This window comes from Microcaecilia unicolor, chromosome 3 (genome assembly GCF_901765095.1).
Source record: "Microcaecilia unicolor chromosome 3, aMicUni1.1, whole genome shotgun sequence".
NCBI classification, from domain to species: Eukaryota; Metazoa; Chordata; class Amphibia; order Gymnophiona; family Siphonopidae; genus Microcaecilia; species Microcaecilia unicolor.
Genome location: NC_044033.1, coordinates 364,143,235 through 364,158,724, shown reverse-complemented (window position 1 = coordinate 364,158,724; position 15,490 = coordinate 364,143,235). Strand labels below are relative to the sequence as shown.

Here is a 15,490-nt window from a genome sequence, read left to right as displayed (position 1 = left end):
GAGAGAGACAGAAACTAGTCTGAAGGCATGGGCTGGGCTCCCTCTTTCACTATTAGGCCGCATTGCCTTATTTAATATGATTATAGCTCCCAGGTGGCTGTATGTATTGCAAATGTTGCCATTGTACATTAATAACAAACATGAACGAAAGTTGCGGACTTTGATACAGAAATTCCTCTGGCGGGGCAAAAAAGCCCGTCTTGCATTTAGCATGCTCTGCGTACCAGTGGAGTATGGTGGACTGGGCCTGACAAATATAAGGTATCTAAACATTGCTAGTGGTATGAGGACAATTAATGATTGGTTCCGAGGCACAACAAATTTTACGGATACTCCATTGGAGCTCGAACTTACAAAGGGGACTCACTTTAGTAATTATTTACACTCTGCTGGGACACCGATGCCACGAGTTTTGAAACGGACAAGGATTATGCCTTGTGCAGTGGCAGTTTGGAAGTGGATTTGTAAACTCCATCACTTCTCTTCAAAAGTGACCCCATACTTACCGATTTGTGACAATGCAGCATTTCCCCCGGGGCAGCTGTATGCGGTGTTTCATAGGTGGAAGAGACGAGGAATAAAATATCTAATGCAGGTAATTACTAGAGAAGGCCGTATGAAGACATTTATTGAACTACAATCAGAATATGGAATACAACAAAATGAAAAATTCTTTTATGAACAATTGAAACATTACGTAACTTCACTGCCATGGGAGTCTTTGGCAGAAGACGCACAGGAAGAATTGTCCTCGGCGTTCTCCCTTGGAGCACAGCAGAAAGTGCCTTTATCTTATCATCACCGCCACATAAAAGATACAGTAGAAGAGCCGGATTACTTGCGTCTGGCACAACTATGGGCAACAGACCTTCACATTGAAATTAATGCAGCCCAGATAAAGTCCCACGTGCTGTCAATAAGGCGAACTACTTACCAATCTACGCATTGGGAATTACAATATAAGTTCGTGCTGCGAGTGCATGTGCCCCCCAAACGAGCCTTTTATATGGGACTCTCTCCCTGGGGGGAGTGCCCAAAATGTAGAGCAGAAGGCGCAACTTTGGGGCATATGTTTTGGCAATGCAGAGAAATCGAGAGATTTTGGAAAGAAATCATCAAATATACAAATTCGCTTTGGAGGCAGTGTTGGACTTATAATTCTACCTTTTTGTTTGGTCATCTAACAATGGGCCCCCCCATAGAAAAAGGTTTCACATCATTTGTTCAACGAGCAATTATTGTGGGCAAACAAGTTATACTAACAGAGTGGTTATCGATAAGAGGCCCGACTCTTCAACAGTGGAGGACACGTATGTTATGGTTGGTACGTATGGAAAGAATGAGCGTGTCAGATGTCAACTCGCCAGTAGGAATACAATTTCAGCAGCGGTGGACCCCATTTTGGAACACTCTAACCCCATCAGCACGAAGTTACCTTTTGAACTTACAATAGCATATAACAGACTATTGAGATTGACTGTCAATTAAGGGAATGTTTCGGTCTGGGGGGGGGGGGGGGAGGGGGGGAGGGGAAAAAAAAGGAAAAACAGATGGTTAACAGTTGGATAACAGTTAGTCAATAGTTGTGTTAAGAGATTATATGTTTCTGTTCACCAATAAAAAACGATTTAAACATAAGTGACACATGAGGTTCACCACCTTCGTACCAGGCAGGCAAGTTACCAGGTGATCCTCAGGTCCACCAGCCAACTAGCTATCTATATGCCTAATAATCGAATCACCAACTACAGCAGCTGTTGTACATCTACACATTCCTGTCCAAGTTAATCTGCAATCAACTCATGATTTAGCTTTCTACATTAGTTCTCTTTTGCTATAGTATTCTGTTCCAAAGTACCTCTGCTTTAAGACGTGGTAACCTGAAATCATAGTGAGCCTGAAGACTTTCTTTTTCCAGCAAGCATTTGAAGGTTGACAGTGGGCAGTTTTTCAAAGCCAGTGAATCGGGTCTTCCTTTGGGGCCAGCAGGATTATGCAAATTTTTTTCTTTTATTTTCCAGTTATTTTACTTTAAATTATTGTTCGTTACACTGAGAACTGCTATGATATACCATGAATAAATATCAACAAACAAGTTGAGGATGATATTTTTTTTTAAACTGAGCTACCTTATAACATCTGTCATTACTTTTTGAGCTCCCTTCCTCTAACTTAGCTGAACAAGTTCTTACAAAGTAGTTACAGATATATCGAATTGATCCAGTAAAATGGTATTACAATTTATTTGACCCCAATTTCATCAACTATTTAGCAATGTGATAAGAATTCTCGTTTCATTTTGTACCTTTATAATCTGCTTTTTTCCACACGGATGAAACCCAAATAAGACAAAATATGATAAAATACGGTAGAACACAATACAAAATTCCTAACACAGACTGACTCACTCTCTACTCTCAGTAGGGTATAAAACAGACCACATCACACACTATAACAAATTGTCAGTAAATGCATTCCCTTCCCACTATCCTCACATTAATATGAATAAAATGTAATACAGAATAACTACAAAAGTCTCTATCCTAAATGGCCCCCAACCAACACTATAGGTCCTGTTTGCTAAGCCACACTGTAGATGCGCACACTTTTTAGTGCGCATTAACAAGAGAGACACCCATCCTATATAATAATTTGTACCTCCAACGTTCCATGGCTGGCTGGCTGGCTGGCTGGGTTCATAATATCTCCTGACATAAGCCAGCCTCCAACGTTCCATTCCCCCTCACTGTCCCGCCCTCGCGTCAAGACATAATGATGTCAGATGGCGGAACAGTGAGAGGGAAGGGAATGCTAGAGGCGAGCTGACGTCAGGGGATGTTACGAACGGAACGAAGCCAGTCAGCCAGAGAACGTTCAGCTACAAAGAAGAACAGAATCGCGGGACATCGAGAGCAGATCAGAGGAGAATCGATAGGAGGGGAGGGGAGGAGAGGAGAGAATCGCAGCACACAGATGGGAGGGCAGGGAAGAGGAGAATCGCTGTACATGGAGGGAAGAATTGCTGGACATGTAGGGGAGGGCAGGGGAGAGAGAAAAATTGCTTACAAGACAGCCTTCCTAGGGCCTGTTTCATTGTTGAGGAAACGGGCTTGGTTCCATTAGTAGGAATATAATTGGTGTCTTTATCATTAGCGTACACTAATTTTTAGCTAAAACATGTGCACACCTACAGTGTGTCCTAGTAAACAGGACCCTATATTAGCCAAAACTAGGCCCAAAGTTTCTAGTCCCCAAACCACCTTGTTGCTCCTCAAGGGGCAACCCTTATGATTGACTTCTCATTTGATTATTTCAGAATGTGAACTTAAGTTTTATATGTAATTTATACTTTTTGCAATTGTAAATAGAGTCCATTATGAAAATTTTGTGGCTTGACTTGTAGGAGAAGAAGTTTCTGAGCCGAATATCAGATCTTCAGGATGAGTTAAAACATCGAGATCACCATATCTCTGAACTGGATAAAAAAATTGTGACATTTCATGAAAACATAAACACACTAACCAAAGAACTAGAGTTCAAGGGGAATGAAATTCTCAGAATACGGAGTGATGCCAACCAGCAGATAAGGTATAGTGTGCATTATATTTAGAGGATCTCTTGCCTTTCCAAACAGCAACATTCTTTAAATGGTTCCTAATACCACTCCTTTATTGACCCCACAGCCATTTGAATTTTTTGGAAATCCTTAATATATATACATGAAATAAATTTGTATGTTTGAAACCTGACTGTAGATTCAGAACTTCTGATCTAGATAGCACAAAATATTGACTTTCCTGTTTCTTACCATTTTTCTTTAGGACTTATTCTTTAGTCTGTGGTCTGTTTCATTCTAATGTATGTTTTATTATTTTATTCTCTCTTTTTGGAATAAAACTCATGTACTCATTTAAAAACTGTCTTCTTTTGACTTTATTTTGAAGTTCATTTTTTGTTTTTCATAAGTGTTGATGCCTGCTTGAGGTTGTAATCAAGCTCAACACAGCAATATCAGCATTTCCTTATATTCTTAAAAGAGTAGGCAGACCTTTTAAAAACTGTGTAGTCAAATAGCTCTTTCAAAATTAAATTTAAATTAGAATGAGAAAATGGGATCCTAATAATTTACTCTCTCTAAACTATATCCTGTTTTTTTTTAATCTTTATTATGACAGCTTTCCACAAATAAGGGGGGAAAATTGATAATAATAATTTTAGTACACTTGCTTTCAACTCTGTCCTTGATACACACCCAGCCAATCAGGGTTTTAGAATACCCACAGTCAATATGCATGTGGTGGAAGCAGGGCATGCATTTATCTCATGCATATTTATTGTGGCTATCTTTAAAACTAAACTAGTCTTGTGTCCTAGTTATAGTGAGTTGCTGGCCAGATGGGTTGCTGGGCTGCCCATTGTTTCAGTTGGATTTGCTTGCCAACTGTTGGCACCAGAAAGTTAACAGATTCTTAATGAGGTCAGCTACTGCTTAAATGAGTGTCTATCTCAGCGTTCTAATGTTTGGAAGGCTTGTGTCAGCAAGAAAGATTAATTAGAAGCTTGGGAAGGCAGTGAGTAGAATCTCATCTTTCAGAGAAGAGAAAGTAGACAGTGACATATTTTTCTGAGTTATTGAAGGATAAAATGAAATCCATTATACTTTATTGATGTTTCAGAGAATAACTTGGAGGAGCTTTTCACTGTTGTGAATAGGCAGTTGAGAAAGTCAATTGTGAGAGAAGGGAGTGTTTTAGGTATTACTTCTAGGGGCATTCTACACCACTGCACATTGTATAATTTGCACAAAATTTCCCTCCTGCATAGAATTCTGCATAGAGACAAGGAGGCAGTGGTGGAACCCCAGCTGGCTTATTCTCCTCTCCCATTCCCCTCTCCTGCCATGGGGATGGGGGAGGAGAGAGTGCTGGGTCTCTGTGTATTACTGGGGGAGAGGGGAGGAGACAGCAAGAGAGGGCTAGGACTGTATCTGGAGGGAGGGAATAGGGAGAGTGCTGGGTCTGTGTACTGCTAGGGGAGAGAGGGAAGAGAGAGCAAGAGAGGGCTAGGGAGAGTGCTGGCTGGCAGTGTGCTGCGGGGGGGGGGGGGGGGGGGTTGAGGTCAGGGTTGATGAAGGGAGGACACTGAGTGCTTGAGTGCCAGTAGGATTGTGTATGCAGCTACTCTTTGCTGCTGGGCTTCTGAAATCCTATAGGGATGTTGCCAGACTACCACTCCCAGCTCGGTGAGAATGTCATGAGTTTCAAGGTGTGTTCAGCCTAATACTCCGGAAAACACCCGTACCAACTACTCTAGGTCAGCATTTTGTGAGACGGAGAGCTGGTTGCCAAGTGGAACTTGCAGGAGCCTGGACTCTGTCGGGACCTCTGGCCCAAAGTCTTCCCTTTGGACCAGTGCCACAGTCATGGTGACCTATTTCTTCAACAAATTAATGTAGAAGATCTTCATCTTGTCCCTCTTGTCTGGATGGGCCACCTTACAATTGACAGGTCCCATCTTTTCCACAGCTTCATAAGGACCTTGCCACTTGCATAATAATTTACTCTCTGAAGAGGGTAAGAGGACTAAGGCTCTATCCCCTGGCTGCTTTCTTATTGTTGGCTCTGACTTGACCCCATTTGAACCTTTTCCATGTAGAGTTCGGCTGCCTCACCAGCTTTCTTCAGTCTCTCCTGCATAGTGAGCACTGATTCAGCCAAATTCCTCCCTGGGCTGGGTTTCTCTTCCCAAGCTTCCTGAACCACATCCAGGATTCCTCTAGGTCTCCTTCCATATAACAGCTCAAATGGAGAGAATCCTGTTGAATTCTGGGGTGCCTCCAGGATGGAAAATAGTACATACGGAAGTAAAAAAAACCCAGTTTTCCCATCTTTGGCCACAAACTTCTTCAGCATCTGCTTAAGTACATAAGTAATGCCATACTGGGAAAAGACCAAGGGTCCATCGAGCCCAGCATCCTGTCCACGACAGCGGCCAATCCAGGCCAAGGGCACCTGGCAAGCTTCCCAAACGTACAAACATTCTATACATGTTATTCCTGGAATTTTGGAGTTTTCCAAGTCCGTTTAGTAGCGGTTTATGGACTTGTCCTTTAGGAAACCGTCTAACCCCTTTTTAAACTCTGCTAAGCTAACCGCCTTCACCACTTTCTCCGGCAACGAATTCCAGAGTTTAATTACACGTTGGGTGAAGAAACATTTTCTCCAATTTGTTTTAAATTTACTACACTGTAGTTTCATCGCATGCCCCCTAGTCCTAGTATTTTTGGAAAGCGTGAACAGACGCTTCACATCCACCTGTTCCACTCCACTCATTATTTTATATACCTCTATCATGTCTCCCCTCAGCCGTCTCTTCTCCAAGCTGTATAGCCCTAGCCTCCTTAGTCTTTCTTCATAGGGAAGTCGTCCCATCCCCGCTATCATTTTAGTCGCCCTTCGCTGCACCTTTTCCAATTCTACTATATCTTTCTTGAGATGCGGCGACCAGAATTGAACACAATACTCAAGGTGCGGTCGCACCAAGGAGCGATACAACGGCATTATAACATCCTCACACCTGTTTTCCATACCTTTCCTGATAATACCCAACATTCTATTCGCTTTCTTAGCCGCAGCAGCACACTGAACAGAAGGTTTCAGTGTGTTATCGACGACGACACCCAGATCCCTTTCTTGGTCCGTAACTCCTAACTTGGAACCTTGCATGACGTAGCTATAATTCGGGTTCTTTTTTCCCACATGCATCACCTTGCACTTGCTCACATTAAACATCATCTGCCATTTAGCCGCCCAGTCTCCCAGTCTCGTAAGGTCCTCTTGTAATTTTTCACAATCCTGTCGCGATTTAACGACTTTGAATAACTTTGTGTCATCAGCAAATTTAATTACCTCGCTAGTTACTCCCATCTCTAAATCATTTATAAATATATTAAAAAGCAGCGGTCCTAGCACGGACCCCTGAGGAACCCCACTAACTACCCTTCTCCATTGTGAATACTGCCCATTTAACCCCACTCTCTGTTTCCTATCCTTCAACCAGTTTTTAATCCACAACAGGACATTTCCTCCTATCCCATGACCCTCCAATTTCCTCTGTAGCCTTTCATGAGGTACCTTGTCAAACGCCTTTTGAAAATCCAGATACACAATATCAACCGACTCCCCTTTGTCCACATGTTTGTTCACTCCTTCAAAGAATTGAAGTAAATTGGTCAGGCAAGATTTCCCCACACAAAAGCCATGCTGACTTGGTCTCAGTAATCCATGTCCTCGGATGTGCTCTGTAATTTTGTTTTTGATAATAGCCTCTACCATTTTCCCCAGCACCGACGTCAGACTCACCGGTCTATAATTTCCCGGATCTCCCCTGGAGCCTTTTTTAAAAATGGGCGTTACATTGGCCACCCTCCAATCTTCCGGTACCATGCTCAATTTTAAGGATAAGTTGCATATCACTAGCAGTAGCTCCGCAAGCTCGTTTTTCAGTTCTATCAGTACTCTAGGATGAATACCATCCGGTCCAGGAGATTTGCTACTCTTCAGTTTGCCGAACTGCCCCATTACGTCCTCCAGGTTTACCGTGAAGTCAGTAAGTTTCTCTGACTCGTCCGCTTGAAATACCATTTCCGACACCGGTATCCCACCCAAATCTTCCTCGGTGAAGACCTAAGCAAAGAATTCATTCAGTCTCTCCGCTACGTCTTTGTCTTCCTTGATCGCCCCTTTTACCCCTCGGTCATCCAGCGGCCCAACCGATTCTTTTGCCGGCTTCCTGCAAAAGAATCATCCGCAGATAGTCAAGTGGAATGCTTCAACAAGACTCTCTTGAAGCATTCCACTTGACTATCTGCGGATGATAAACAGATAGTTATAAAGTCTTTACCTTAAGCAGGGCACACACATGCTTCATAACCCTGGACGTAAAGATGGTTCCATCTTTTCCACAACTTCATAAGGACCTTGCCACTTGCATAATAGTTTACTCTCTGAAGAGGGTAAGAGGACTAAGATTCTATTCCCTGGCTGGAAGGTTCTCTGTACTGCTTTCTTATTGTAGGCTTGGGCTTGACCAGTTTGAGCCTTTTCAAAGTAGAGTTTGGCTCCTTCACCAGTTTTTAGTCTCTCCTGTATGGTGATCACATACTCGGCCAAATTCCTCCCTGGGCTGGGTTCCTCTTCCTAAGCTTCCCGAACCACATCCAGGATTCTTCTAGCTCTCCTCCCATATAGCAGCTCAAATGAAGAAACTCCCCTTGAACTCTGGGGTACCTCCTAGATGGCAAATAGTACATATGGAAGTAAAGAATCCCAGTTTTCCCCATCTTCAGGCACAAACACCTTCAGCATCTGCTTGAGAGTCTTGTTGAAGCGTTCCACTTGACCATCTGTCTACAGATGATAAACTGGCAGCTGTAAGGTCTTTACCTTATCTCTGAGACCTGGTGGAAGGAGGATAACCAGTGGGACACTGTCATACCAGGGTACAAATTATATCGTAGTGATAGGGTGGATCGAATTGGTGGAGGGGTAGCATTGTATATTAAGGAGAGCCTTGAATCAAATAGGTTGAAAATACTGCAGGAAACAAAACACTTCTTGGAATCACTGTGGTTGTCCAGTCCAGCCTTTTCCTCCCAGGACTTCTAGCCAGATCCAACTCTGGTTGTGCTTGGTAGGCAGCTTCAGTCACTTCTAAAGCGCTCTCTGGGGTCAATTTAGGGTTTTGTCTCACCCACTATTTCATAGGCAGGATAACCCTCAAGGAACTGCTCCAAGAGGATGACTCCTGCAATCTCTGGCCCTGTCATGCCTTCTGGTTGCAGCAACCTCTTTGAGTCAGTAGAAGAAATTCCAAGGGTTTTCTTTAACTTGGAGGGATCTCTTCTGGTAATGCTGCTGATAGGCCTCTTGGGTGCTGCCTGCCCTCTCCAAAATGGCAGCTTTTACATCTGCATAGGTGGCCGTCCTACTGGAATTGACATCTTGGAATGCCATCTGGCTGCTACCAGTCAGTAAATTCCCTAGATAAGCTGTCTATGACGTTTCTAGCCATCAAGGCGGGTGGTTCTTTCAGAATTGATCAGAAAATAGTCCAGTTCGTTCTCCGGTACCGTCTTCATTAACACTGGAACTGGAGGGTGCAACCTGGGAGACTGCAAGGCTTGTGTCACCTGGGTCAGGGGGCTCTGCTCAACTATGAGATATCTTTGGGAGGCTTTATGATGCTCCCATTGCCTTTGCACTACTTGCTGCAATTTCTGTTGGCCATCCACTAGGGCCTGGAGTAGCCTCTCATGTTTTTGCTGTAGCAGCCTCACCCAAAAACACACACTGGGTGAGGAAAACAAAAATAAAACCTGCCTGTCCGGCACTAACTATATGTCTCCCCTTAACTTGGACAGCGCTAATCCCTTTTGCCTGATATCCCGGCCTAGTGTCACTGATAGGCCCAGAGCCCTGGAGGTCAAGGATCCAGCTTCCTCGGGCATAAGCTCCAAATCCCACTGCTGCCACAACATGTGATACTGTGAGCAAGGGTTGAGGGTGGACCTTCACAATAACATAGCCGGACAAGGTTGTAAACATAAAATAAGTGCTTTATTAAGCTTTTATAGTTCCTGGTTTTGATTCCGCTCCTCCCATTTCACTTCCTCCTTGGGTGGGAATAAGGGTTTTAAGGTGGCTTGCAGTACCTGAGAGATCCTTCTTAAGGGTGAGGGGCAATGTTCTGTATACCCCTCACACACCCTTTCTGTGAAAAAGTATTTTTGCTTTTAAGTTTACCTCCCTACAGCTTCATTTCATGTTCTATATCTTCCTGTTCTTTGAAAAAGGCTTGTTTGTTCTTTAATACCTTTCAAATATATAAATGTCTGTATCATAGCTCCACTGTCTTTCCCTTTCCTCTAATGTGTACATATTCAGGTTTCCAAGCCTGTTCTCATATATCTTCTGTTGCACATATCATTTTGATTGCATTCCTCTGAACTGCTTCCATCTTTTTATATCCTTAGCAAGATACGGGCCTGATATTTAAAAATATTTGCCTCTCCTGCCCATTCAAATCACCTGTTTGGGGACTCCAAATACCGGGAAATTCAATGCCAGAGCCCAGAAATGGCCCAGCATTGAATTTCTGGGTATAACACTGACAGCAGTCAGCAAAACAGTGATTGTGCTTACTGTCTCCAAATCTGAATAGAGTACCCCAGATGGAACCTCACCAACAACTTGTACAGTAGCATTATTACCTCCTGTCTTCTGCTGGTTATACCTCTCTGCATCCAGCCTAGCATCCTTCTGGCTTTGGCTACTGCCTTGTTAACATTGTTTCACCACATTGTGATCTTCATACACTATTAACTTTCTTCTGGTCCATGCATATCAGCTTCTTGCTTCTTATTAAGTACCAGAATGCATCACTCTGCCCTTTTTCACATTAAGATTTAACTGAAAAACATTAGCCCATGCATATAATTTTTGTAGATCACTTCTTATGTTGTCTGTTCCCTCCAGGGTGTCCACTGTATTATGAATCTTTATGTTGTCTTGAAAAAAGGGCCTTTCTTTCTAACCCTTTACAGCAAGAATAAGTTGATCAAGGGCAATAGACAACTGTAGCACTAAAAATATTCAAACAGTACATAGTATGTTACTTACAATGTGAACACAATATGCAATAAAACATTTTAATAGACAACATAGTGTGTAAGCAAAAATGGAGCATAGATTGATAAGACAAAGTAAGAGATATTAGAGCATAGGGTTGCATGTGAAGGCAGAAAGGTATATGAATGTAATCTTAGCTAGGGTAGGAGTGGATAAGCAAATCCTGCTACAGTAAGTGCAGTCAGTGTTAGTCCCTGCATATGTGTGACTAGCAAGTTAGTTGCTTCTTCCATTAAAGGCTTGGGAGAAGAGCCAAGCTTTCACCTGCTTAAAAAGATGTTGAACAGATTCTGTCCCAGTACTTATCTCTGAAACATTCCATTACTCACCTTTCTTTTCTCTGAGTGAATTCCATTTACCAACACCCTCTGTCTATCAACCAACCAACCCCAGGCTGCTCAGTTTATTCATAATCCTCCTATAAGGAATAGCAAAGGCTTTGCTGAAATCTAATTAGACCATATCCAGTGCATGCCTTCGATCTAGTTCTCTTTTCACCCACTTGAAGATAATGGTCCTACCAAAGAAAGATTGTGCCATAACGTCAGCACCATAGATGCATCAGCAGCCCATCTGTCATCCTCTATTGAGGATATTTGCAAGGATGTAATGTGGACTTCTGTCTACAGTCGTACTTGCCATTTATGGTTTAGATATTGACTCCCAGTATGACAGTAGGTTTGATCAGTCTTTCCACCAGGCTGTCTTTGAGAATTCAGCTCCATGCCCAGTAAGACACTTCTTTATTTCAAGTTGCTTTTCTTAACAAACCAAAAAAAAATGGTTTTACCCACAATGACTATAGTTCCCCCCTCTTCATTTCTGTGATATATCCTACTTATCTGTAGAGCTCTAGTTGCTTGCCTGTAACAGGTGTCCTCCATGGCAATGTCAACAACACATTCTCTTTCCTCCCCTCTAGAATTAGCTTCTTATTAGCATTATACGTAGGACTGAGAAGATCTGTGTATGTCAAGTCTTTTAAGCTTTTCTGTAGCTTTATATCTGATGGCACTCATTTATTCAACTGTTTATCCTGGTGTCTGTGCAGAAAAATCTGTTACAGGGGAGCAGCTTAGTTTTCAAATTATGTGTGCGTAAATACTGACTAAATAATGATTTCTATAAAATTTGATCCTTGGCAATGCATTTTTCCTGGTCATTATTTGCCAGTAAAATGAGGTGAGTTGAGGAATATGCTTTGTTTCATTAAGAGATGAATTCTTAAATGGAATATTATCTTTTTAGTCCCTTCTAATAGTGTATTCTAAACCTGTTCTCTGTATATCTGTAAGCCAGATAGCTTCCTCATCCTGAATATCCTTTTCTATTTAAATCTCTCATACCTGGAATGATATTTCTGCATCAGCTACCTAAATTGCCTATATCTGTCATTGGCTTCCTCATCGTGAATATCCTTTTCTACTTAAATGTCTCATACCTGGAATGATGTTTCTGCAGCAGCTGCCTAAATTGCCTATATCTGTCATTGGCTTTCTCACAAAAATATTCACTAGTGCCATCGCTTTCAATTTCATTTTACTGCTTCTCAGTACTGATATATAGACTCTGCACTGTACAGTATATAAAGTATAATCTCCTTTTCTTCATACTGTACATGTAAATAAGCATAGCTAACACTGAAAATTGTATAAATGTATTTAATTTTTAAAAAAGGATTCATGAACAAGATTTAAACAAGAAACATGAGGAAGAGCTGGATGAGTTAACAACAGATCACATCAGGGAGAAGCAAAGCATGCTGGCAGATTTCAATAAGACTCAAGAACTTCTCACAGAAATCAACTCAGCTTTACAAATTTCGTAAGTCTGAATGCATTCAACTAAATCTATATGTCGTTAAGTCTGATTGTAGTATTCTTCTTACTTCTTACTAGGAGGCTACATCTGGTTACTTGTTGCCTTTTATGGTTAAAGCAACAAGGAGAGAATTTATCAAAGTGAGCTATCTTTATTTTATGATTATAGCAGTTATTGGTAACTAGGTCTCATTGAATAAAATGGCAAAAATGCTAAATAGCCCACGATGATACTTATGCTCCTTGTTAGGAAGGCACAATTCGGATAATGATGCTGAAGATCTTTACTGACCACTCCAACATTATCTGGTTAGTGTTGGGGTGAACCAAGGCACAGCAACAAGGTATTTGAGAACCACCAATATCCAGCACTATTACCCACGCAACTATCCAGATAAGACAGCAAAGTAGTTGTCCTGATTATGCAGCACCACAGCTACATATTTGCACTGAATGTCCAGGTATATGTTTAAATTCCACAGTCAGTGGTTAAAGTAAACCCTGAGTGATGTTTAAATGTTTGGGGAATGGAAGAGTGAGGCACAATCATCATCATATATAATAATTTGCACCTTCAACATTCTGAAGCTGACCTCCAGGAAGTTGAAGCCCGGTTCGTAATGTCTGAAGCCTTCTGGTGACGTCACCGTGTTGCCTGGGAAACCGCGACGCGTCTCAAGCACGGGCGCTACGAGTTCGCACCACCATCTCCATCCCCTCCCAGTTCAGCAGTCCCCCCCCCCCCCCCTCCCCACGTCACTGGCGTCTGTACTTGCTGCACTTCAGTGTTGTCGGCCGAGCAGGAGGTAAAACTTTTTAAACAGCAGCTGCCACTTAGGAAGGGCTGGGGCACCCGCACACGTCCTCCTTGCACTCGGAGGCCACAGAGACAGAGGGAGGGAGGCGCTGGGTGGCGGATATCGGAGGAGAGGGGGGCATGGAACTCGGACGGCACTGGGACCGTTGGACTGGAGTGGGAGGGAGGGGGGGTCCCGAGATGGGGGGAGGGGTTCCTGAGACGAGGGTGGGGGGAGAGGAGGGGGGAGGGAGCCCTTGCTAGCACCCATTTCATTTCACACAGAAACAGGCCTCTTTTACTAGTATCTTTATAAGTAGATATTATATTGTCTTAGACTAAAAGTTAAGACTGGACATATGTGACTTATTAAGAACATTAGTTCTTTGCTAATTTAGATTTGTGTGTGTTTATATATATTTCTCCGAGGACAAGCAGGCTGCTTGTTCTCACGACTGGGTTGACGTCCACGGCAGCCCCCACCAACCGTAAGAAAAACTTCGCGGGCGGTCCTGCACGCAGGGCACGCCCACCGCGCAAGCGCGGCCGTCTTCCCACCTGTGCGCGACCATTCCCGCTCAGTTTTTTCCGTTCAGCTCTGTTAGTCAGCCCCGGAAACCGGATTGCGGCCTAGCCCGCGGTTTTTTCTTTGTTGTGTACGCGTTCGCGTTTGTTTTTCTTTAAAAAAAAAACGAAAAAGAGTTTCCTCGTCGTTCTTAGTCGCGAGGGCGCATCGACGTGGTCGTTTTTCTTTTTCGGGTGTGCTTTTCACCGCCACCATTGACGATTTTGACTTCACCGACGCGATTTTTCCGTCGATGTCCTCGAAGGTCCCGAGCGGATTCAAGAAGTGTGGTCGGTGCGGCCGGCAGATCTCGCAGACCGATACTCACGCTTGGTGCCTCCAGTGCCTCTGCCCGGAGCATAATTCCAAGACGTGCACCTTGTGTCTCGGCTTAAGGAAGCGGACGCAGGTGGCGAGGCAAGTTCTGCGGGACCGTCTTTTTGGAACTTGCGTCGGCCCCTTGACGTCGACCTTGACGGCATCGGTGTCGACGGCCGGGTCTTTGGTGCCGGTACTGATGTCGATGGCATCGGCGCCGACTATGGCATCGACCCCAGGAGCACAGGTACCTTTGGCCCGCCGGCCTGCCGGTGACGGCGGTGGTGAGCGGCCGCGTGGGCAGTCTGCCCCGGCCACTCCGCTGCTCAGGGCCATCGGGACCGAACCCTGTCGGATCCAATACCTCGAGGCCGGGAGGGCTCCACCTCCTCCTCGTCTCTTCCGCGGAGCGCCGATGACAGACATCGCAAGAAAGCCAAAAAGCACCATTATCGGTCGCCCACGGCGCACGGGACTGGCAGCTCCGGGACATCGAGGGACGACTCGACACCCAGGAAGCAGCAGTGCTGGGAGGAGCGTTCCCCCTCGGTCGAAGAGGAATTTAAGCACTACTATTTTATTCCCACCCACCCCTCCTCTTCTTTTTCCTCTTGTATACATTCCTGTCATAAAGGCAGTTAATAAATGCTAATAAATAAAATTTCTGGTGGGCCTGCATTCTGTCCTATTAGGAAATAGTCTGCCAGGAGCATTCTATGCTGTCTCAGAAGTTATGAGAACTTACGTATTTGCTGAATTTCAGAATATTGCAAGATGACTGTCTTCCTGCTGTGAAAGATTTTATATGCACTCCCACTGAAAAAAAGCTCCTAGAACTTGGAGAATGAATATGGTCCCTAGAGGCTAAAGTGGCTAGTTAGGAGGAGCTGAGGAAAATAAATATAAAGATGAAAAATATTCATGGACATGGTAGACAAGTCCCATCTTCAGTCTGGCAGTTCATGTGCTTCTTTGGAGGAGCTGAGTCACCAAGAACTGAGGCAGAGGTAGAAACTTAGGTTGTAACTAGAGCCTGACAAACCAGGATCTTCAGTTTCTCCTGAAACCAAGTCTACAACTGAAATTGGCTGCTTGATTTTGTCAGAAATCAAACCCAAAATATTGCACCTGCCTATGTCAATTCCAATCTCAAAATGGCTGCGGCAACCTCCAGCAGCAGTCTCACGAGACTGCCACTGGAGATGCCAAAATCCATTTAGAGGCAGGAGCAGGCATGGGCAGAAACAATTGGGGATCGCTCCTGCCCCTACTAGCCACCAATGAGTATAACACAGTAGGTCCA

General features: G+C 43.7%; 1 protein-coding gene across 1 annotated transcript in view; it reads left to right on the top strand.

The window, feature by feature from the left end:
• FAM184A (family with sequence similarity 184 member A) overlaps window positions 1-15,490 on the top strand; it is a 306,691-nt gene that overhangs the window by 239,082 nt on the left and 52,119 nt on the right. The window contains exons 13-14 of the mRNA XM_030198559.1: window positions 3,404-3,588; window positions 12,366-12,512. Of these exons, the coding sequence (XP_030054419.1) occupies window positions 3,404-3,588; window positions 12,366-12,512 (332 nt within the window). The remainder of the gene's footprint in view (window positions 1-3,403; window positions 3,589-12,365; window positions 12,513-15,490) is intronic.